At 43.9% G+C, this 25638-nt stretch overlaps 1 protein-coding gene across 1 annotated transcript; it reads left to right on the forward strand.

Annotated features, from left to right (window-relative positions):
• Nucleotides 1-453: 453 nt before the first annotated feature.
• On the forward strand, nucleotides 454-25128 carry LOC130121662 (MOB kinase activator 1B). The gene is made up of 6 exons (XM_056290504.1): nucleotides 454-710; nucleotides 11877-12043; nucleotides 21015-21108; nucleotides 21257-21390; nucleotides 22679-22842; nucleotides 22952-25128. Exons 1-6 carry the CDS (start codon nucleotides 697-699, stop codon nucleotides 23027-23029), a joined length of 651 nt encoding a protein of 216 aa, XP_056146479.1. The 5' UTR covers nucleotides 454-696; the 3' UTR covers nucleotides 23030-25128.
• Nucleotides 25129-25638: the final 510 nt, after the last annotated feature.

The raw sequence follows: 25638 nt of genomic DNA on the forward strand, positions 1-25638 counted from the left end.
TTTCTCATTAGGGCAACATTGCTGAAATCCATGTGCTGAAATCCACCTGTACCTGTATATCTGTCGTGCTGATGATAACAAGCAATGCCTCTTGTTGTGTATTTTATTTGTTTGTATTTTAAAATACAGTGCTGTTAAAAATAAAAAGTGGAAAAAAAGGCAATAGTCATTTGAGATAGGTTCGCCGTGAAACAACGTAGATCTGTTCAGTATGGCCTACCAATCGTTTTAATAATTGGGAATGGGGCTTAGGTGTTGCGTAAATTTAGCAGCGTGCATTATTAATTGATTAGGCCTCACGGTTTTTCAGGCGCGCCGTTTGCGTTGACGTAATCAGAACGTCTATCCGTTAATATCCAACAGATGGCGGCAAAGAGCCGAGCTGCCGGTAGGCTGCCACATAAAGTAGACGAAGAAGAAGAAGAAGCAGAAGCAGAAGAAGAAACAGCGCATTCTGTGCGCTGTTCCTCAGCGTGTGGCGGACGAGCTGGTTTATTTGCTCGAATTTGTCTGTTTTTTGCCGAGGCGTCTGAAAGAGAAACGCGGATTTGGCTTTACTGTTTTTTTATTATTATTACGGAGCAATCTACAGCAGCGAGGGCGCCCGGAGTTGGGAAAACCACCTCGTCGGTCTTGCTCCACTTTGCTATATCTCTCGGACTTTTTTCCTCTTCCCTCCCTGCGGGCTGAAGAAACATGAGCTTCCTTTTGTGAGTTTCTGAAGTGAGCTCGTTGTGACGAGCGCACGCTTCGTGCAATTGCTGTCGTTATGTGTGTTTGCGAGAATTGGCTGTGGCACGCAGTACGCTAACGCTAGTTAGTAGCCGACGATAGCTTAGTTGCGGGGACGGACCACTTCCTGGAATTGCCAACGATGCCATATATGATGCGTGTCGCTCGTCCATAGATCGCACCCGCATCGAGCGGTGTTTACGTTAACGATCTAAGAACGGCCACTACCCGTATTCGGCCGGTAAACCCCAGCGCTTTTCGGATTAACGTGATGGTGAAACGAAAAGGGGGAGGCGTGTGATGTGTAGTCTGGCCTTGCTGTTTTCTGGGTATGAGCGGTTTGTTTACGCAAGCTACCTACACCAAGTTGAACGCGACCCGCCGTGGCCCAGTATGGCATCGAGCAAGGTTACCCGGCGTGTTTGCTGCGTCTGAATGAAGTCCGGTTCGGGGTGGTGACGGGGCATTACGGCGGAATGCGCCCTCCCTTGAGGATCCTAGCGCAAGGTGACGCAGAGAGACCTGCGCAAAAACGCCAATAGGACCCACGGATGAAGGGACACTTGGAAAGACTGTTGTAGAAATTGTCCCCGCCTTAGATTTTGACGGTATTGTTCATTTCCAAAAGTGATTTTTTTTTTTAGATTTGGATTTCTCAACCCGGTCCTCAAGGACCCCCTATCCTGCATATTTTCTTTGCAACCCTGGATAGGTACCTGTTTGTAGTTATTCAGCCAATCAGCAATGAATTTTGTCAGACGTTGCACACCTTGCATAATTAAGTGCTGCGAGATGATTGGTCAAGTAAGTACAAGCAGGGCTACCTATGCAGGGTTACAATGAAAATTTGCAGGATAGGGGTTCCTTGAGGACTGGGTTGAGAAACACTGGATTAGACTTATTGGATCCAGTTGGATGAGCTAGATACCAATCAGCGTCTTAGTACTTCCAGCCCCAAGGTGTGAGGGTCTGCTGACAGTTTTGACCAGTTTCGGTTTGTAATTGTTTTAAAGTTAAGGGGACCAAACCACATGTCTAACGAGAACGGTCACTGAAGGGTAGATGACACAATTTCACTCAACCCCCTTGGTTTGAGGTTCCATGTTTGTTAAGAAAGCCATTGGCAGATGGAATGGAGAAGTGGGCGGAGTTATAGTGGTGGTGGGGGGTCCTCAGCACAACTGCATTTAAAGAATATGGTTCCTTGGAAAAAAAGACTACATAAAAACTTCAGGAGACAAGGCAGCGATGAGCATTGCATTGGTGCATTGGTGGAGCTTTGTAGCTAGATACATTATTCCAAGATAATTCAGCAGCGATTTTTCTTTTTCTTTATTTTTTTTGTGTTGATAAAGAATCGCATTTATATATCAGTACAAGAGAAAGAGTAACATGATTCCAGGGGTTAACAGTGCAAAGTGTAATAATATATACACAAAGGAAAGAAGGTAAAAGAAATGCCATAAATTAATTTACCTATCTTATAGAGCATGCAAATATTCTGGGTCTTTGGTGCCTTTTGATTCTGTTTCTTATCCAGGCTACTGTAATAATGTGTAATTTCATCAAGATTTTTTTTCCCCAACAATTTATTTTTATGTATATAGAATTTTTCAAAAAATTCTAAACTGTTGACTATGTAGACATTCTTTTCCATTATATTATTTGAGAAATAAGTCAATATCACTACCATATAGTATAACTGTTTGTCCAGTTTTGCTAGATAAAAAAGTTTTTCACATTATTCCAATATTTTATAATAGATACAATAGAAAAATAAATTACATATTCATTACTTGTTTAGACTTCAGATTACAAAAATAGTCAATATCCAGTTTAAACATGTCCAAATGTGCTTTACTTGATATAGTCTATACAATATTTTAAATGAAACCCCTTTCGCCTTATTGTTAGTACATTATTCATCTGTTATTCACCATGCCATTTCCAAGTTCAAATCACCAAAAATAGATAAGCAGAAGGATCTAATTGGGGAAATATTATCTCCTAAAATTACGTTTATTTCCAGCGATGTCCAAATTACCAATGATAATGTTTCTTCCAGTCCATTAATAGCATTGTGTCATCAAGAGTTTTTCAGTGTCTGTAGAACCCCAACCTTCGGAAGGGCACCAAAAACCATGCCATATTTTTTGGGTGTTATAGGGAATATAAACATATTCATAAATTCAACATAGGACAGTAGTGAGCCGTCTTTATTTAAAAGCACCCTGCCTAAAATAATGTTGAAGCATCAATGAGCTTTATCATTTGATATGTGGTTTGGTCCACTTAGTTTTAATGGTAATTAAAAATCAAAAATGGTCAATACTTATTAGGCCATCGTAGCTTGTGGTTAAGATAGTAAGACGCTGAGTGGCATCTAGCTCATACAACCGAATGCGACAGGTCTAATTCATGTATTAAAAAAGTATCTTTGCAAATCAGTGATTTCATTAAAAAGTATAGCAGCAAGTGGCAAGGAAAGGGCCCATGCACCTTAAAAGCTCTCACACATAAACTGTGTGATCCATCTGACATATTTCATGGATCCTGATACTTTTAGGAGAGAGGATTTAAACGTATAGGTAGGTGTTTTTCCTGCTAGGATTGAGGCACAGCCACAGCTCCATTAGTGCCCGCTTTGTTAGCTGTAGGGTCATCAGCCACGGACCACTACTCATTGATGTTTTGCCCCTTATACTGGAACATCTCATGGTGGTGGGGCAGTGAACAGGGACGTCTCCCTGGCAACCCCTACAGCTAACCTTCAGGAGTTGCTCACTTCCAATGCCTTGTCCTGTCTTCTAGGCCAGAGCCAAAAGCTTGCCTTGTCCACCTCCTCTGATACCTCCCTGGTTGCCTGTGCAGTCTGGCTCCCCGTAGCCCCAAGTCCTTGAGCGGGCACATTGTTATAAAAATACTTGTTACCCCTTTTTTCCCCCAATTGTATCCGGCCAATTACCCGACTCTTCCGAGCCTGTCCCAGTCGCTGCTCCACCCCCTCTGCTGATCCAGGGAGGGCTGCAGACCTCCTCCGATACATGTGGGGTCGCCAGCCACTTCTTTTCACCTGACAGTGAAGGGTTTCACCAGGGGGACGTAGCACGTGGGACGATTCACGCTATGCCCCCCAGTCCCCCCCCCCCTGAACAGGTGCCCCGACCAACCAGGGTAGGCGCTAGTGCAGTGACCATGACACATACCCACCTGCAGACACAGCCAATTGTGTCTGCAAGGATGCCCGACCAAGCTGGAGGTAAAACAGGAATAACACGGGGATTCGAACCAGCAATCCTCGTGTTGGTAGGCAATGGAATAGACCGCTACGCTACCCAGACGCCTTGTTGAGTCTCTGCACTTCGCGACCAGGTCCGCATATTTTGCCTTCTTCCTTTCGTGGGCTCCCTCCAAACCACTGCTCCTTAGGGCTGTGCAATATGGCGATCTAAATAAATTGTGCTGACAGAAAAACATCTACTGATTCATATGATGCTCTGTCGTTTATTTCGTTGTTTCGTAAATCACGCTCTTTTACAACAATATTTTTTTCATTTGGAGTCTGTCCATCTTTTGTGTGGCTGACGTTAATAAATTTCTCTTACTGGCTTTTTACTTGCGATGTTTTTATTGCACTTACAGTAACATAATTAGTGTCGTCGTCAACTCTCCGACTCTCCACCGCTGTGTGGTGTCTCCTCCGCTCCGCTGAGCTTGGTGTGTGGAGGGGCTCAGCCCCATCCGTGGGGAAACAGAGCGGAGGAGCGGAGACAAGAAACTAACGTGACCATAAATGACAGCAAAACGCTGTAGAGACTTTATTTATGTTATCCACCTGATTTATGTGCAGTTATTTCAGCTCAGTGTGAGAGTGTCTACTGTGTTTTGCTGTCATTTCTGGTCGTGCTGCTCTCCTCTGCTCTCTGTGGTTCAGTGAGGGTGGAGCTGCCCCTCCACACATGCGCAGTATGTACACATACTTGGAGGCGGGGGGCACGGACCAGAAACTATTTATTTTATTGAATTTGCAGAAAATGTGATCGGTATTGCTATTGAGATATGAAATGACCTATATGGGGATACGAGATTTTGGTCATATCGCACAGCCCAGTTCAACCAGCAGTGCTGATTTTCTAGCTGTGGTCCACAGCACCATGTCTGGCCACAATATGGTGCTGCAGATTTTCCCTGGAAAATTAAGCTGCCTGTCCAGGTTCACTTCCATTCTCCACTCCAACCCTGGTGTCAGGAGCTTAGGTGCTGGTCTCTTTTTGGTGTTAGCTGCAGACTCCCCCTGCTTGAGAAAGTAGGTCCTCTGTTGGCTCCCTGCTGGACTCTCATTATTTGCCTCATGTCTTCTTTTCTCCACCACCTCTGCCTCTACCTCTGCTACGTGTCGCCATCTAAACTGACGCTTTGTCAGTGTGGTTTTTCAACCTGACAGAACATGCTGTACAGAGGCATTGATGGTCCCGCAGAGGTCAGAGGTTTATTCTGTACCAAACCACTGATGGAGGTTGCGAGGACAGGATAGGGTGTCATAGGTTGCCCTGATGAGAAAGCCGAGTTGAGCCTGTGGCAGTTTCCAGACGTCTGCCCAATTGATTGCTCGACTCACGACACCGTCCCAAGTCGTCCAGCGTCCCTGCTGCCCCTGTGCCACAGCCTTCAATCAATCAGTCAAGTTGCAATTTTTTATAGCGCTTTTCTGTACTCCTCCTGATCAATCCTGGTAGCCTCAGAGACAACAAGGTCCTTCCTCTCCTTGCTTGATCTGGACCATAGGCTGGGTGGGTCACCCAATCCAAGGCCTGCCCACCCTCTCTGGATCCTGCCCACCACCTCCTGGTGTTGCAGTCTGCTCACCGCCTTCTGCACTTGCCCTCAACCCTCCATTTCCTTCCAATCACCATTCGGACATGCATGTCCTTCACTGCCTCATTGGAGGAGGCCCTTAACTCCATCACCAGCCTTACCGTCTCTTGCCTGTACCTGAGGGTGATAGATTTCAGGGGTAGCGGGAGTGAATTCCACCCATACAATCTTGCTGCTGAGAAGCACCCAGGGAGCCCTAGGTATTTGCGAGTGAATGAGTTGGCTTTGGTGTCCATCATGCTTACAGCTGATGAGGCGACTTCATACAGCTTTAGAGGCGACACTATCATTGGGTACAGATTGACGTGAAAACGCCACACCTTGTACTTTCCAGGTAGCTGGCTTGAGTCAATCTTTGACAAGCTTGCTGAAAACTACTGAAAGATGGTTTTCTTGCTTTCCTTGTCTGAGAGATTGGATGTATATTGCCTTCCCAGACGTCGGGTGGGTTGGTCTTTGATGCGGGGGATGTTTTCCCCTGTGGTGAAGGTGGCCATACCATTCCTGTCCCCTTTCTGGAAGAAAATACTCCTTGACATGTGTGGCTTGAGTTTCATCCTCACCCAGGTGGTCAGCTTGCCTAGCCTCTCCAGGAGCCTGGACATGCATGGTGCAGTCCATAGTAGGCAAGTGATGTCATCCATATATCTCCTTAGTGGGGGAAGCCTCCGGCCTACAGGCAGCTGGAATCCACCCACCACCTGCTTTGCTCCAATCGGGATGACTTCAAATGCTGCTACGAAGAGGATGAGAAAGATGGAGCATTCCATTGGAATCCCTACTTCCAGCCCCTTCCAGCCAGTGGTGAAATTTTGTAGTGCGATGCACATGTGCATATCCTGGAAGTAGCTCATAACAATGGCCATGATGTTGTCTGGGATGTAGTTGAAGTCTAGTGCAAAGGAAATGAGCTGGTGTACTGAACCGTCCGCATTGGCTAGGTCTAGCCATACGATGTGCAGATCTTTTTCTCCCTCTTAGCAGTCTGGATCTCTTGGCAAATCATTGAGGCATGTGCCACACAGCCTGAGAAACTTGGGACCCCGGCCTTCTGGCAGCTGGTGTCGATATAGCCGTTCACCATCAAATAGGTGGTCATCCTTCTTGCCATCACAGAGAAGAAAATCTTCACCTCAATGTTGAGTAGGGCTATGCTCCCGAATTGGTCAAAGGTCATGGAGTTGTGCATTCTAAAAGGACCTGTGCAATAGACACTGCAGTTGTTCCTCCATTGCAGTGACGAGGACCATCTAGTCATCCTGTAGGGATCGATTTCTGTGGGTGCGAAGACGGCTGGTTAGTCCAATCCATGCCCTGAATGTTCTTTGGCAGTGTGGGCATTGGATAGTGGAAGTAGCTGGAGGGTTGCTGTCACGGTCTTTCCTGGCTTGCCTGCGGCTCAGTGCTGCAGCAATCCTGGCGGCCTCACATTTGTTTGCACCATTTCGGACAGCCGCACGCCACTCTCCTCTGTTCAGAGCTTTCTGTTCCCACATGTCGTAGTTGATGGTGAAAGCCTTTAATGAAACCTTCAAGGTGTCTGAAGCGCTTTTTTGTCTATTAACAACTCTTATAGCGTTGAATTACTTGTGAAAAAGTGCAGCATCAGCAGTAATGTGGACGTTGTACCGGACCGTTTTGGTGAAGAGGGAGCGTAGCCAGAAGGCAAAGCTCTCAATTTACCAGTCAATGTTCGGTCCAACCCTCACCTATGGTCATGAACTTTGGGTTGTGACCGAAAGGGTGAAATTGCAGATGCAAGCGGCTGAAATGAGTTTCCTCCGTAGGGTGTCTGGGCTCAGCCTTAGAGATAGTGAGGAACTCGGAGTAGAGCCGCTGCTCCTTCGTGTCGACAGGAGCCAGTTGAGGTGGTTCGGGCATCTGATTAGGATGCTTTCTGGGCGCCTGCTTGGGTATGTCCAACAGGGAGGAGACCCTGGGGTAGACCCAGAACTCACTGGAGGGACTTCATGTCCAATCTGGCCTGGGAACGTGTTGGGATTCCCCAGGAGGAGATGGAGGGCATTGCTGGGGAGAGGGACATCCGGAGTGCCCTACTTAGCTTGCTGCCACCGCGACCCGACCCCGGAGAAGCGGCTGATGATCAGATGAGATGAGATAATGTTGAATTATCTCTGCAGAGAAAGGATGGCAAAGTTGTAGGTGTTAACTGTGTCTGTATGGCCAACAGAGAGAAGTGCTGCAGTCATACAGCAGCACTATTTTACAAGGTAAAAAGATGCTGTGACCCATGGCTTCACAGGCATGGGCTGCACTGCCAAAAGTGTGTGCCTGGAACCAATCTACCCAGAAAAATGTAGTGCCAGACACTGTTGAAAACATTGAAGGGCCAGACCATGGACCTAGGCAAAGTACGAAAATTACATCTACAGTATTTGAGACAAATGCAGATGCAGATCCCCTGAGATGGCTGACTTAGAAAAAACAAACAATAATATTAAATTGAAATGAATAATACCTGGAACCATTTTACATCATGTGTTTACTGCGCAGCCACAGGAAATGCAAATATAAATGAACTTCCCACAGATCATGCAATGTAGTTTTTGAAAGATATGTCAAATTTCAGAAAGATGAGAGAGAGAGAGAAAATAGAAACAAACACAAAGGGCCAGAAATGTCAATTTTGACTAGACCAAATAAAAATTACAGCCACCAGTAGCGAGGCAATTGAAAGTGCCAAAAAGAAAAAAAAAGAAAAAAAGCAGACCCAAGAAACTGGGTGGAAAGAAAACTGAACTGAGAGTTTGTTGGAAGCACAGCCACTAGGTACGGTCAAACATCTGAGCCTTTGGCTAGAAGATGTTCTGAGAAGACCACGGGGTAAACTGGAGACGTCAGGTTCAGCACATGATCTGTTGACTATTAAAGGCTCAAGAGATCTTCTTTTCGGGGTGGTGGGTTACCAGATGATACCCCCCGAGGAAAGACAGAAAAACAGAGAGAGAAAAAAAATGCACTTACATATTCAAACAGGATAATATAACATATTTAAACCAAAAACAATCACATGAAACAAAACATTTGGACAGCATTTTAATCAGAATCTCTTGATAAATTGTAAATATCATGGAGGCAACGACTTAAACCTATGGTAATTCCCAGAAAAATTGAATTAAACTTACACGATGATGTTCATATCCCAATGTCCCATATGCACTACAGTGTATGGGTGTTCTTTTGTTGGTTTACCATCCTGAAAGTGTATTCCACACACCTTGAGAGTGGTATAGAATAATGAGGATGAGTAACTAATACCACATAACTCACAAAATGTTCCCCATTACGTTACAGTAAATTGTATTTCATGTCATAGAAATTGCTTTGCACCAATCAACTTAAAACCCACATGTGAAAATGCCACCCAAATCTTGATATCACGCAGCCATGTGAAATGTAATAATAACCTTTAATTCCAAATGAGTGAAGAAATAATGTTACGCTTTTGTAAAGGTTGGGTCAATTTTCCAAATTAACTAGGCTAATTGATGACAAACTGGCATAAAAAGTAGACATTATTGACTGCCTGCCAAGTAACAGTGAAGTTGTCCATGGATAAAAAAAAAAAACAAACATGCCCTGTGATGGCCTGGTGGCCTGTCCAGGGTGTCTTCCCACCTGTTGCCCAATGACTGCTGGGATAGGCTCCAGCATCCCCTTGACCCTGAGAGCAGGATAAATGGTTTGGATAATGGATGGATGGACTCCTACTAATCAAAGGGCTGCCGGACACCATTGTACGTATTCTGTTTGTGATGCCGACCGAGTAATGTTTACTTTGTGGTCATTAGGTTGCCCAAGTTTGAGCAACTAAAGTTATATTTACCAATGTTGCCACCGTTAGTAGATTGATTTAATTTATTCCCTGCAACCAGCGCAGCCCCTAGACGTCTTGTTAGCCCACTTAACGTTAGCTAGCTAAGCAGTCTTAAGCTAGCTGACTTTAATTGTTCACCATGTTAGGCGAGGCAGACGCGTGCTGCTAGCATGATGCTAGTCGTTGTGAGATGAGTAGAGATTGACTACTGTTAACCAAAACCTACCGTGCTGTTGTTATTGGGAGCAAAAATCAATGTTTGTTATTATACTTCAGCCACTTCACACAATGATATTTTGCATTTGTCCTTACTGGGTTTTGTTTAAATGTACATATTCCTCTCAGGTCATAATTACTTTCCCTCAACTGGAACAACCCCTGGATACTGTCATTCATATCACGATAAAGATGCATATCACGATATAGGTCATTCATATCACGATAACGATTCATATCACAATATAGGTCATTCATATCAGGGTATAGGTCATCATATCACGATAATGATTCATATCACGATATAAGTCATTCATATCACGATAACGATACATATCACAATATAGCCCATTTTCTGTAAATTTAATGAATAAATAGTTTATATAAAATGATCACATGGAAAGGCCTATCTCTTATTACATTTTTAATTATATACCTGACAAATAAAAGGTACTTACTCATATTTGATTATTTTTCTCCTTATATTTAAGAACTTTTGCGCAAGTTTTCGATTAAGCATGTCACAAAATATAAAATATTTCTTCCTCTAGTTTGGCCCGAAACTCTGATATAAACGAGGCAACTGAAGTGAAGTGTTTCCGTCTTGGCATTGTGTACCTTGGGTTGAGTGTTCGCACCGACTCACATAACCCCCGTTTCTCAAACCGTGTAAATTGGGGCCATGTTTTTGCAGGTGTAAGTTGCAATGGCAGTCGTTCTCTCCTTCCATCTTCGTGATTCTTTGACATATGGTGTGCCGCGGGCAAAAGCGTCTTGCAACATCTGAGTCCGGGGTTTGTTTTGAGCACTCAACTGTGCTTTGCGGCTCTCATCTGTAGACCCTCGCCGTACTGTTTGACATGATTCTTGCGTAGGTGGTAAAAGATTCTTGCGTGGGTGGTAAAAGAGGCGATTGGGGTTTAAGTCTGTTGTGGGGACCAGTGTGCAGCATATTTTGCAAAGTACGGTTTTCTGGTCTGTGTCAAGACTTTTCATACCCAAAGCACGTCCATATGACAGAAGTAGCCCCTCTTAGGTACAAGCTCCTGTTTGGTCGGAGTCCTTCTGTTCGGAATTACCCCGTTCTGCGTTACATTCACAGCCCTCCATGTTTGTTTGTATTGCCTTCATGCAAATTTCCTGCCTGCGTCCCTGCTGTGCAAAGAGCGGAAAGGGTTGTCCATTCATTCATTCATCATTAGCTGCTCCCCCGGGGTCGGGTCGCAGTGGCAGCAAGCTAAGTAGGACACTCCAGACGTCCCTCTCCCCAGCAACGCCCTCCAGCTCCTGGGAGATTCTAAGGCGTTCCCGGGCCAGATTGGCCATGTAGTCCCTCCAGCGAGTTCTGGGTCTACCCCGGGGTCTCCTCCCAGTCGGCCATGCCCGGTAAACCTCCAAAGGAAGGCGCCCACGAGGCATCCTAATCAGATGCTCGAACCACCTCAACTGGCTCCTTTCGACGTGAAGGAGCAGCGGCTCTACTCCGAGCTCCCTCCGGATGCCCGAGCTCCTCACCCTATCTCTGAGGCTGAGCCCAGACACCCTACGGAGGAAACTAATTTCAGCCGCTTGTATCCGCGATCTCACCCTTTCAGTCACTACCCAAAGCTCATGACCATAGGTGAGAGTTTGAATGAAGATTGACTGATCAATTGAGAGCTTTGCCTTCCAGCTCAGTTCCTTCTTCACCACAGCAGTCCAGTACAACGTCCGAATTACTGCTGATGCTGCACCAATCCGCATCATGATCGTCCAAATGACAAAAAATATTGCCATAAGGAGTGTGATTTGTGACACAACACACTAAACAATAGAGCTTAATCTGAAACGATAGATGTTTTCTATCATTACATGATCTATATCATCATATCGCACAGCCCTACTCTAATCTACTTTAAGCACTCTTTTCAAAAAACATCCTTGTTCTCTCAGCTAAGCTATGTGTCCAATGGTGGAAATGACATCCCACAAAACTAGTGCAGAGGGTTTTATGGACGACGGTACAGAAGCTTATGCGCAAGCATTCTGGGACATGTAGGCACTGTGGGAAAGGTTGTCAGCAGAACACGAATTTCTCCATCGATATCGTATGCAGTGAGGGTTTTATTGCTTCAGTCCACTACATTACTCAGCAGTACTGATTGCACATGCACAGAAGCATTGGGAATATTCCTTTAACCACACTGTCGTTCTTCCTTTTTCAAATGTCTCTCAGTGGGAATCGCTCGTCCAAGACATTCAAACCGAAGAAGAATATTCCAGAGGGTTCCCATCAGTATGAGCTGTTGAAACATGCCGAGGCTACACTTGGAAGCGGTAACCTGCGTATGGCAGTTATGCTGCCGGAGGGTGAAGACCTGAATGAGTGGGTCGCAGTAAACAGTAAGGACAAAGTTCTCTCTTCTCCCTTGATGCATGTTTTTCAGTATAAAATCAATACGTATGTGACATCGTTAGTGTGATCACTTCTTTGCACTTTTACTTGCATATCCAATCCCCTTTTGGTTATAAGTGTTTATATGCTTTTCAGTAATCCTATTCCTAGAATCTCAGTACATACCAGAATCAGCTGGGGAGTTTTTTTTTTCATTATTGGTAATGAAGAAGTGTAAAGGAAGACGTCTTGGCAATCATTTTAAGTGCCACTTGCATTCATGCTGTGTTGGCATTGTTGATTTGACATGATGTCAAGATGATCAGGCCACTGGGCCTCACACAAGAGCTGTCTGTTAAGAGACATTGTGTAACTTTTGATTTTTTTTCAAGCTCTGGAGTGTGTTCACAACAAATTCAGACCCCTGCTACGTCAGTACACCTCTTAAATCCACTGGTGTCACCTCAGATGGTCTGGTGCAACACACATGGACAGTATTGTTGTGATACCAGCAAACCAGACATCATTTTTTTTCTCACAAGAAAAGACGGCGAGAGGCATCCCGGTAGCGTGGTGGTCTATTCTGTTGCCTAGCAACACGGGGATTGCCGATTTGAATCCCCCATGTTACCTCTGGCTTGGTCGGGCGTCCTTACAGACACAATCGGCCGTCTCTGCGGGTGGGAAGCCGGATGTGGGTATGCATCCTGGTCGCTACACTGGCGCCTCCTCTGGTCGGTTGGGGTGCCTGTTCGGCGGGGGTGGGTGGGGGTGGGGGGAATAGCGTGATCCTCCCACGTACTAGGTCCCCCTGGTGAAACTCCTCACTGTCAGATGAAAAGAAGCGGCTGACGACTCCACATGTATCGAAGGAGGCATGTGGAAGTCTGCAGCCCTCCCCGGATCCGCAGAGGGGGTGGCGCAATGACCGGGATGGCTCAGATGAGTGGGATAATTGGCTGGGTACAATTGGGGAGAAAAAAAGGGGGGAAAATCAAAAACAAAAACAGAAGACTACGAGATTTTAGACGTCTTCATTGGGTTTTTTTCAAGGCTCATTGTAATTTGTCAGTATCAGCCATTTAAGCCTGCTAAAATTCCCTGACGCTCTGTCTAGGTGTCGTAAACTGACATCATCTACAGCTTACAGCAGTGAGGTAGATGTTTTAAAAAGTCAACAAAAACGAGTAACTAAAATGTTGGCAGTGAGAAACGTCTTTAAACTGGAAAATGAGAGCAGCGCAGCAGCCATTTGTAATGCCTTGTGTTTCGGCTACGTAGTAGTAAGTGAGCCACTTTCAGCATGAACAATATAGTTTTGCTACTTTATTTTGTTAAAGAAAATAAATGAAAGTGATTTAAATGAAAGCAGTGATGGGGGGTATTTTTATCAATGCAGGGTTATTCCGTTTTCAAGCGTATTTTACCTCTGTTAGATTGGTTGCCATCTTGTTGTGTCTATAGGGACGCCCGACCAAGCTGGAGGTAACACGGGGATTCGAACCAGAGATCCCCGTGTTGGTAGGCAACGGAATAGACCGCCACACCACCCAGACGCCCAATACCTGTTTTCTAAATAATCTTTGACAGATTATGTAAAAATGGCTAAACAAAAATGTTATTACACTGCAGCAGAGGATTACATTTTATACCATGTTAATTTGACAGTATCTTATATTTTTATGAAAAACACTCGTTTCGCCAACTGACACAAACCGGTTACACCACCTGACCATGTTGCTTCTCCAGTCAAGCCAGTTTGTGGAGAAACTGATAGTCAAACAAGGTCAACCGAACTTGGGTGTTTTATTTTATTTCAGTTTAGAAAAACCATCTGACAACATGAATCATCCGGGTCAACTCATGTCTTCTCTTGTGATTTCAGTTAAGAAAAAATATCTGATAATGGATTAGGGTAAAACATGTCTTCAAAAAATTGTGTGTGTGAGAGAGAGAGTGAGAGAGAGAGAGAGAGAGAGAGAGAGAGAGAGAGAGAGAGGGAGGAAGGGGGGGGTGGAAGTGACAAGGAGAGGGAGAATCATGTGTTTAGGGTCGTGTGTGCGCTTTTGAAATGTTTCCAGTGAAGTCTATTCCTGTACAGAAAAGTGTGTATCAGTGTGACAGAACGTCTGAATTATCAGGCTGTGTGCTTGGAAATGTTTCCAGTCCTCGGTCATGAGTTTTGAATGACGCGAGTTCAAAGGTTCTTGCTCAGAGAATATGTGCAATTACATCGGACTCATAGTAGAATAAGAGGTCGGGTGGATGAGGCCAGATGAAGATGTTCTTCTCACCCAGCCATTGCATGCAGCTCAACTCGACTTCTTCACCCACCACCTGAATGACCTGTCCCACAAAAGGCTTACTTCCTGACCAGAAAGAACTTGCCTTTCAGATCCTGCTGATAGTCGGTAGATGTTTGGGCGATGTTTTCTGGTAGGTTGTGCAGATCTACTGCAGATGGACCATGGCACTTGCAGATACCAGGTCTTGCACAGAAACCTCAAGTTTCCCTCCACCGAATTACACCTGGCTCTTCAGAGGTCACTCGGTGAATTTTAAGTGTACCTTTCATGGCTCGGACATTTGTTTGAAGTAATTCATCGTACTCTGCGATGGCTTTCTCGAAAATACAGTCGTATTCGATGCTAGGGGGTTGATCCTTCACGAAGTTCCTCAACTGTTTGCAGAGGTGGGCAACCCGGCTTCAGAAAGTAAAAGTCCTGCCACGTATTTGTTCCACCCATGCACTACACCAGCTGAATTTAATTAGCACAACTCTTCAGGCAGGTCATCACCATGAAATCACCTTGTTAAGTGAATGGCTAGAACAAATACATGGTAGGGACCGTCTGTTTGCTAGTCAGTGCCTCTTTGGACTTGTGTATCCGTAATATGCTTTACAGCCCCACCCACTCTATCAGGAGCGTGATTCCCGTGCAGTTTCTCACTGAAGTTCCAAGTGATCCATTGAAAGCTACACAGAAAAGGCACTGTGCTGAGTAGATAAAAGTTTTTCTTGTTCCTGTATTGGTTCACTGGTCCCTCACTGATATGTAGAGTACAAAGTGGTGTGTTAGATTTGCCTAAGGCATCCCTCAATACAGGCTCCATGTGAGCCCATACAGCATGTTCATTATGGTAGGGAGAGGCAGAGAGCATGAGAAAAAGTTGCGGATAACTCACCACTTTTTCAAAAAACGCTGAACACTTGAAAATAGTTTCACATAGTAAGTTACATACATACATTACTTTAATCAAAATCATGAACTACTGATATCAGAATCAGAATCTCCATCTGTTTATTGGTCATGTAGGTTTGCTCATACATGGAGTTTGACTCTGCTTTCGTGGCTCTCTCAGTGCACCTAACATAGAACAACAACACTACAACACAACAATCTTCAGATGTATACACAAGGGTTGACTATCGATCCATCCATCCATTTTCCAAGCCGCTTATCCTAATCAGTGTCGCGGGGTGCTGGAGCCTATCCCAGCAGTCATTGGGCAGAAGGCGGGGAGACACCCTGGACAGGCCACCAGTCCATCACAGATTGATTAAGTCCGGGCGAAATAAGAGGCGATAAAGTGCAGTGGTGCTGAGAATATAGCAGAGATGCTGAAATAGATGTTAGCAGGTTACTGACATACATGCCTGAGGTAGATGGACATGACAGAGCGTACTAGTATACGTACAGTGTACAGTACAGTATATGCAAAATGGTTGGATATATTTGACAGTGTTAAGTGTTCATTTGAATGACAGCCCGCAGAAAGAAACTATTTATCTGATTGTTTTGGGATACAGTGCTCTGTAGCGCCTACCAGAGGAGAGGAGTTGGAACAGGTTGTGACCAGGGTGTGATGGGTCTGCAGTGATGTTGCCTGCTCATTTCCAGAGGTGTATAAGTCCTGAATGGAGGGCAGGTTGACACCAATGATTTTCTTTGCAGACTTAACTGTCCGTTGTAGCCTGTCCCTGTCCTGTTTGGTGGCCGATCCAAACATGGATGTGCAGAGGACAGACTGGATTATTGCAGTGTGGCACTGAATCAACAGTTCCTGAGGCAGGTTGGACTTCTTGAGCTGGCAGACAAAGTACATCCTCTGCTCGGCCTTTTTGATGATTGTGTCTATGTTGGATGCCCACCCTAGGTCCTGGGAGATTGTGTAACACAGAAATCTGTAGGTTTTCACCACGTACACCATGCTATTGAGTATGGTGAGGGTGTCAGTGTTGGGGGCTGCTCCTGGAGTCCACTGTCATCGCCACTGTTTTGAGCATGTTCAGCTCCAGGTTGTTATGACCGCACCAGAGGGCCAGCTGATGAACCTCCCGTTTATATGCAGACTCGTCACCATCCCGGATAAGGTCAATGATAGTTTTGTCATCTGCAAACTTCAGGAGTTTTAACAGACGGGTTACCTGAGGTGCAGTCATTTGTGTAGGGGGAGAAGAGTAGAGGGGAGAGCCTGGAGGGTGCCAGTGCTGATTGTCTTGGTGCTGGATGTGATTTTCTCCAGCCTCATCAGCTGCCTCATGTCTGTCAGGAAGTTTTTAATCAACTGGCAGATGGGGGCTGGTACAGTGAGCTGAGTTTGGAGTGGAGGATATCTGGGATGATCTCGTTGAACCCTGAGCTGAAGTCCACAAACAGGACCCTTGCGTATGTCCATTGAGAGTCGAGATGTTGGAAGATGTAGTGCAATCCCATGTTGACTGTGTCATCCACTGACCTATTTGCTCGTTAGGCAAACTGCAGAGGGCCGAGCAAGGGGCCTGTGATTTCCCTCAGGTGGGCCAACACCAGTCTCTCGAAGCATTTCATGGCCACTGACGTTAGGGCAATGGGCCTGTAGTCATTTAATCCTGTGATACGGGGTTTATTAGGGACCGGGATGATAGTGGAGCGCTTGAAGCGGGAGGGGACTTCACACAGCTCCAGTGATCTGTTGAAGATCAGTGTGAAAATAGGGGCCAGCTGGACAGCACAGACTTTAAAGTGACACACCATCCTGGCCTGGTGCCTTCCTGGTCTTCTGTGTCTGGAAGAGGTGGTGCATGTCCTCAACACAGATCCTGAGTGCGGGTGGGGGTTCAGTGGGGAGGGGAGAGTGGCTGGCAGGGAGTGGAGTTGATTGTGTATTGTGGCCAGAGAGAGTGAGGGGTGGGAAAGTTTGCTTTTCAAACCTGCAGTAAAACCCATTTAGACAGTCAGCCAGTTGATGGTTCCCTGCAGTGTGCAGGTAAGGTGACAGTTTTAACCACAGCTTTGCAGATTTTAGTTTCTGCCTGTAGGTTGGGAGACGATGAATCAAACAGTGATCAGAGAGGCCCAGGGCTGCACGGAGGACAGAGTGATAGGTGTCCTTTAATGTTGTGTAGCAGTGATCCAGAGTCCAGAGTGTTTTTGTCCCTGGTGGGACATTTAACATGCTGTCTGTATTTTGGCAGTTTGTGGCTGAGGTTTGCTCTGTTAAAATCCCCAAGGATAATGAGAAGGGAGTCTGGATATTTGCACTGCATGTTTGTAATTTGATCACCCATGCGTTTTAATGCATCTTTAACAGGCCTGGGGTGGGATATAGACACCGACCAGAATAAATGATGAAAATTCCCGTGGTGAATAAAATGGTTTAAGAGTCAATGAAAAGGGTCTCTAAGTGAGGGCTGCATGATTTCTTCAACACTGTGACATCGGTACACCAACCTTGGTTTATGTAGAAGCGTATGCCGCCACTTGGAACTGCGGCAGATGAAGCGTACTGTCCGATATATGCTCGCTAAGCCACGTTTCAGTGAGACACAGGGTGGCAGAGCTGTAAAAGTCCAAGTTTTTTCCGTTTATGAGTAGGAGTTCGTCCATCTTGTTGGCTAGAGAGCGGACATTCACCAGGCGGATTGACGGGAGCGTTGTTCTAAACCCCCGCTGTCGCAGTTTAATGAGCGCGCCGGCTCGCGTACTCTTCCGGCGTCTTGGTCGTAGTCCGCACAGGGTTTTACCAGCCAAAAGCTCGGCGAGTCTTTCATTAAAACATTCAGTTAAAGTCAGTAAAAAAGTCTGTTCAGTTTGTCCAGTGGACAGTTGGAGGCTTATAAGTTCTTTCCTGCTGTATGTGATCCATGAGTGGGCGCTGAAAGCTAAACAAATAAACAAGAACAGAAAAAGGTACAAGAGAGTGCAGAACCGAGGCTACCGTCTGCGGCGCCATCTTGATGACAATGGTTTTATGATATCAAAAAAGAAAAAAAAATCAACAGAATAATGAGAGTCAAATTGCTCTAACGCAACCAATTAATTCTTTTAGGAAGCTAACACAAAATTGGCCTCTAACAGAAAGATTTGTAATAGGAGTCAAATGGTGTAACTGGTTACTCCATTTGACATTTAAATTTAAAATCAAATTTTACAGGCATTGTCATGGACACCTATGTAAGCACATGACCTTGGTGTGAATATTTCAAACATAGTTTTATAATAATGATGAATGATCAATGTTTTCCTGGGGGGGTCATACAATTTTACATGTAAACCTAAGCATACCTTACTTACCATACCCTTAAAGTGTCAAATTATGTCAAGAGAGTTACAAACTGTGGCGTGCAGCAGTTAGGGTCGTCAGGAGTCCTGTGATTTCATTTCCTGTCACATGGTTTTCTTACACAACATTAACAAAATGGCTCCTTGAATAGTGTGGTTATTTGACCAAAGTGATTCCCCAAATTAATTATAATATTCAGAACAGTGACGTTCCATTACTTTCATTTACTATTAAATAGTTCTAATGTAAGTTTATGCCAAATTGTTGATAGGGCGTTTTATTGAGAATTTCACATTTTATAAGCAAGTTTTATTATTTGGTACATACTTTTTAAGGTTATGCCACGTTGGCGTTTTTGCCATCGTCCTCCAAATATTCTCTCAAAATTGATTATAACTAGAAATTTTAGACTAGGTCCTCAAAAAATGTATGTATGCAATTATTGTGTAAGTTTATTTTCAAATGTTAAACCTTTTAAATTTAACCAAACCATATGGACACAAAAAAAAAAAATTAGCGTAAACGTCATTGACCCAGTAGCTAACCACTGAGTGTGTCTTCATTCTGCTAAATGAAAGGAGGGGTGTCTGGGTGGTGTGGCGGTCTATTCCATTGCCTACCAACAGGGAACGCTGGATCGAATCCCTGTGTTACCTCCAGCTTGGTCGGGTTTCCCTACAGACACAATTGGCCATGTCTGCGGGTCGGTCGGGGCGCCAGTTCAGCGGAGAGGGGGAACTTGGGGGAATAGTGTGACCCTCCCACACGCTACATCCCCCTGGTGAAACTCCTCACTGTCAGGTGAAAAGAAGCATCTGGTGACTCCACATGTATTGGAGGAGGCATGTGGTAGTCTGCAGCCCTCCCCGGATCGGCAGAGGGGGTGGAGCAGCGACTGGAACAGCTCGGGGAAATGGGATAATTGGCCAAGTACAATTGGGGAGAAAAATGTGTGTGTGTCGGGGGGTGGGGGCGACTGTAGGGAGAAATAAATAAATAAATAAAAAAGAAGAGGAACGCTGCAGGAGCCAATCCCGAAAATAACCGACCTGTGTTCGTTTCAAAGTGTGGGAAAGTTTCTTAGATATTTACCATTTTATTGTACAGCACTGCTATATCATCAGTAGCTTTAACTCATGTTCAGCCATATTGTTTGTTTGACATTGGGGAAGGTGTTGATACGATATTACAGGTGACTTTCATTTAGAATGGAGCAAATAGTGATTCTTTTTACTAGGCTCCATGCGTAAAACCCCGGCAAAACCAGTATGTTGGCATGGTTACGCATGCGTGTCATTTGTGTTCATAATGTTAAGCTCCGGTTGCTATTTCTTCAGAAAAATTTGCGAATATTCAACCCTGATAAGTAGTTGAAAACATTTGACACAAACCCACCCGGAATAGACACCGGGTCCATATGGGAAAGTTACCCCGACAGCTCGGAAATGTTCACTTGATGTGTTTGGGCTCCTGAAAAATATTCTTGAATTTGATATGACCCTGCTTGACTAAAATATTTATTTTACATAGACAGCACGCCTTCTTCCCCCCAATTACCCCACTCTTCCGAGCCGTCCCAGTTGCTGCTCCACCCCCTCTGCCGATCGGGAGAGGGCTGCAGACTACCACAGGCCTCCTCCAATACATGTGGAGTTGCCAGCCGCTTCTTTTCACCTGACAGTGAGGAGTTTCACCAGGGGGATGTAGCACGTGGGAGGAGCACGCTATTCCGCCCAGTTCTGCCTCCCCCCGAACAGGCGCCCCGATCGACCAAAGGAGGCGCTAGTGCAGCGACCAGGACAAATACCCACATCCGGCTTCCCACCTGCAGCCATGGCCAATTGTGTCTGTGGCCGGAGCCCGGAGGTAACATGGGGATTCGAACCGGAGATCTCCGTGTTGGTAGGAAATGGAATAGACCGCCATGCCACCTGGACGCCCTTTGCCCCCACTTGTAAAACCCTGGCAAAACCAGCCGTTGCTACGCATCAGTGTCGACTTAAAACGGTGTTACATTCAGGCGGATACCTAGGTCTCTCGTGATTGGTTAGGGAAAATCGAGTCCCCCTCCACCATGGAAATCAGTTAAAGTGGAAGCAATCTCACTCAGACTGAAGATGGAAATGCAGTGTAACGACTTGACGAGTCTATCTGATATCAGGCAAGGTATCCAGAGTCCCAACCTCTGAAATTAAACAATTTTTTTTAATTGCATCTTTTAACTGTCTGTTTCCTTGTCAAACTTGACCTGTGCCTCCCAGGAGGCATAATCTGATATAGACACAAAAATTGGTGCAGGTATTTGTATGCTGTTTGGATTGCACAGTGAAAGGGGAACATGAAAATCAAGATGAATGTCAAGAGAACGCTAATGCTGCTATTCATGCTGTCATAAATATTGTTTTACTCATTAGATTCTTTTTTGTCTTCCAGCGGTGGACTTTTTCAATCAGATCAATATGCTGTATGGCACCATCACAGACTTCTGCACTGAGGAAAGCTGTCCGGTTATGTCTGCCGGCCCCAAGTAAGTGTATGGATGGAGATTTGCAGATATATGTGTATGAGAATGTACACATTTACTGGCATTTTAGATAAAATCAAACAAATGAATCATTAACTCGTCTACAAAAAAAAAAGTGAAGTGTAATGCTGATCATCTTATTTTTGTGTAGGTATGAATATCATTGGGCGGATGGAACTAACATTAAGAAGCCAATCAAATGTTCTGCTCCCAAATATATTGATTACCTTATGACCTGGGTGCAAGATCAGCTTGACGACGAGACACTATTCCCGTCAAAGATCGGTACGAAGAATACCTTGCTCTTCTATTCTGTCACAGCCTTATTCCAAATGTGTCTTGTTCTGGTTATACACATCTTTGTTCCTGTCTGTGTTCTATGCTGAATCCCCTCGACTCTGACGTGGGCGAACCCCACTAAATATTCAATGACATCAGTTTTGGCATTCCCGAAGAAGTAAGCAAAAAAGTCCTCAAGTCTTAGGTCTTAAAATCTAATGATTCAAGGGTTACGTAATATTCCACCATTGCATGGGCCGACTGCTAAATTCCCATCTGGTAAAACATGGAGCACACTTCTCTAGCCAGTCCAGTCAGTCAGTCCAATCAGCCAGTCCAGTCAGTCAGTCCAGTCAGTCGCTGAGTTTAGTATTGGTTTTAATTAAAGCTCAACTCATTTAGGCTAGTGGCGGTGTAAGAGCCAGTACTAATAGTTTATTTCTACAAATTTTTTTCCCTTGGGGAAAAAAAAAATCTCATATCATAGTCTATTTAGATGAGCAAATGGAAGATGCATAATGTTTGTTCTGTGTTTGAGTATGTGAGATTGGAAGAGAAAAGTAAAATGTTTAAGGGGAGAGCGACCGCTCGACAAGATGACAAAGTAATAAAGACATAAAAACGAAAACTTAATTTGTGGATACAAATCTATACTAAAAACAGCCGAGATAAGACAATAGGTAATAGATACATAGATATGGAAAATTAAGTAAATAAGTAATACCTCGAAAGCAATGTGAAACATATCTACTGCTTGTAATTGGAGCAATTCATGTTGGCATTTCAGACTGAAATCTTTAGATTTCCTTATTCAGATAGCACTTAATAACTTAACTTAAGCTTAACTTAGCGTAACTGAACTTAACATAACTTAAGCTTAACTTAACTTAGCTTGTCTCTATGGGGGCGCCCGACCAAGCTGGAGGTAACACGGGGATTCGAACCAGCGATCCCCGTGTTGGTAGGCAACGTAATAGACCGCCACACCACCCGGATGCCCTCTAACTGTACTTCTAACATGAATTGGACAGTTCAGGGACATCAGGTCAAATCCTGATCTTATTATTATTATATACAAGATATTTCTTGTAGAAATCAGGAGAGCTGTGGTACGACAGTCCTTGATTTACTGTACTTTTAAGAAGCGAGGTGTCTGTAACACATCATTGTTTCCATGTGTGGTACATTACTACAAGTCACTATGTCAAACATATTCTGTTTTATTCTACCTGAATCTAAATAACTACATCTCTAATTGTTTTTTTTTTCTTTTTCATCTGATTTTGTATTTCAGGTGTGCCCTTCAAGCGAAACTTTATGTCTGTGGCAAAAACCATTCTGAAGCGCCTGTTTCGGGTCTACGCCCACATCTACCATCAGCACTTTGACTCAGTCATGCAGCTGCAGGAGGAGGCCCACCTCAACACTTCTTTCAAACACTTCATCTTCTTTGTTCAAGTAAAGCATCTCTGACAAATGTCTCGCTGATTACTTCCTGTATGCGGGAGATGGGGATTCATATAATAATGTGTGTCCCCTGTCACTTTTTGTTCTTTTTTTTTTTCAGGAGTTCAACCTGATCGACAGGAAGGAGCTGGTCCCACTGCAGGAGCTGATTGAAAAACTGACGACCAAGGATAGATAAACAGCAATATAACCGTTTCTTTCTATTCGTTTTGCACAGATACCCACCCCACCCTGGCTGTATGTATGCAGTATGTACTATATATTTCTCTTTAGGGAAATAGTTTCAGTAAGGCCAGGAACAAGGAAGGGTTTTGATAGGTTAAGGCACCAGGACTAAGGCTATCAGGGATTACACACTAAATTGAATAAGCCACAGTTGAATATATTGGACAAAAATATTTTTAGCTCATTGGACGGGTCCTCAGAAGTCATGTCAGTATTTATTAGGGTTTTTTCCTCACGTTTAGAGTGATAAAGTCATGTTTAAGTTAGGATTGTGTTACACTGCAAAACTTTATTTTCCCTTTATTTGGAATTGCGGCAACACTAAAGCATGTCCACGTCTAAGACGACCACAGATTTGTTGGGTATTAACAAAGTTGCTGTCTGTTTGTATTAAAAAAAAAAAAGAAAAAGAATAGGCCAATTTTCAAGTCAGTTTGATAAGCACTAGTTGATTTTAAATTGTCCGGCTTTGCACAGGAAGCTAGGTTTATTAGCGTTCACATCGGTAGGGTAATTGCTCAAGTCTGTCAATACGTCAGAAATATTCCCAAGTGCCTGACATGGCTCGTGGTCGTCATATGCACAGTGAAGAGTGTATGAAAGATAAAGTCCACGGTTTTTCCTTGCCTGACATCCAATAAGAGATCGAAGGTCATTTACTTAGCCCTAAATGCATGTGTTGGATCTAAGTCCGACTGATTTGAAGAACATTTTTGTCTCTCGAAAACGTACAGCCTGACGACCCCGGCTCCTTTTTGATCCTAAATCTCTTGCGTCTTGAGTTAATGAGTGTTCCGTTATGGTTTTTCATAAGTGAATGTGTCTGAAGACAGAGCTGAGGCATGAGGTATATCATAGTGTTGCAGGGACTAAAAATTAACTCTCTATCCTTGCAGTGTATACTTGTGATATTTTTCTCTAAATCAATTTAGTTGATTTTTCAAAATGGGACTTGAGATTTGGGGCCATGCCAATGTTTTTTTTTTTTTTTTTTACGTTTTGACTTAATTTTGAAACAGGAGCACATTTTCACTCTTGTCAAGGCAAATTTTCAAAAGATTTGAAACTTTAAACTTTTATCTCGTGGTCCATATAAAGAGATAGAGGACTGTGTTGAAGCTCACACTACACTGTTTATACAAATGTAATTAATTGGATCCTGCTGCATCCCTCATCTTACTAGCCATGAAGCACTTTGAACAATTTTCCTGACCTCTCTTTTGCCTGAATGTTAAGTCTACATAGAGTGCGCTTTGTGAAAAGCTTTATTATGTGACTGATAATAGTTTTTACCTTAATATTTCCCTAAATGAATGTTGTTTAAATTGCTTAACCACCACTAAAATAGGCTATACGGCATATCGGCATATTCCAAGTGAGATTTTTTTGTATGCTTTAATATAGTCTGAGTTGTGTGTTCAGCAGATGCATGAATTTTTTTCCAATTTAAAAGTGTAGTTTCCTATGCAATAATTGTTAAGAAGCTCAGAGGGTTATCAGTCTTATCATTCAAAGTTCATCACTTTTTGCGTTATAGTGCTTACATTTTGCTGTGTATAATAGGAAAACATTGGATTTTCTTAAGGTTTTTCACCTTGCCCAATACGGTTTAAGAAAATGGGTGTTTTACATATATTTCAATTCGATATATCGAGAAAGGTGTTACACAGACGTGCAGACATGTAAATACAAAGCGCTAGAGCTCTTCGAATAATTGACACCACGCGCGGTGTGTTAACATTTTCTGAATTCATCATTGATTCTTTTCAGAGGTTAGCTTTTCCTATTTTCCAGGAGAAACAATCCGGTACCCCTTTCTCACTTCCCTCAATCAGGCTACTATGAATGTTACTGCTCCACAAATCTGAAAATGTAAGAAATCAGAAATCATTGTTATGAAATAGCCTAATCAAAGCCCCGCCTGTTACCGACATTCTTCCAGATTAACAGCTGATGAAATGTTTGTAAATATTGACATGATTTAGGGTTTGAATGCTACTGAATTGAATTATACTGTTTACGAAGGCAAATAAAAGGTGGTTTTTGACTCTTCGGAAGTTTCCTTTTTTAAAAATGTATATTTAATATTTTTTTTGTAATAACAAAAAAAAAACAAAAAAACAAACAAGAACACATTTACAAAGGAGGCAAATCAATTATTAAATCAACCCAACCATATTAAGAAAAAGAAGAGAAGAAGAAGGGGGGAGGGGGCCATTAATCAGGAGGCAGAGATTGAAGAGAGTTAAAAAACATCAGAAAGGGTTTCCATCTGCCGTAGAAGTTATCAGAGTGACCTCTCACAGAGGATTTGAGCTTCTCTAGTTAAGAAAGGACATGGTGTCCCTGAGCCACCGAGTGCTGGAGGGAGCTCTGGTGGACTTGCAGCGGAGAACAAGGTGGCGTCTCGCCAGTAAGGAAGTGAAAGCTAGAACATCTACTGGTAGTAGCCTTCTGAGAGACCAAATATGGCAATGTGGGGAGAGACTTTTCTAGTTTCTGCAAGTATTTTTGACATCACAATAGTGATGCCAAAAAACAAGATAATAAAGGACAGGAGTA

Source organism: Lampris incognitus, chromosome 12 (genome assembly GCF_029633865.1).
Source record: "Lampris incognitus isolate fLamInc1 chromosome 12, fLamInc1.hap2, whole genome shotgun sequence".
In the NCBI taxonomy this organism is placed as follows: domain Eukaryota; kingdom Metazoa; phylum Chordata; class Actinopteri; order Lampriformes; family Lampridae; genus Lampris; species Lampris incognitus.

Bases quoted from the DNA above. Each gene is read 5' to 3' on its own strand.
- LOC130121662 (XM_056290504.1), top strand. The intron at 12,044-21,014 runs GTAAGGACAAAG...TTTGTCTTCCAG, and splicing joins TGAGTGGGTCGCAGTAAACA to CGGTGGACTTTTTCAATCAG. The intron at 22,843-22,951 runs GTAAAGCATCTC...TTTTTTTTTCAG, and splicing joins ACTTCATCTTCTTTGTTCAA to GAGTTCAACCTGATCGACAG.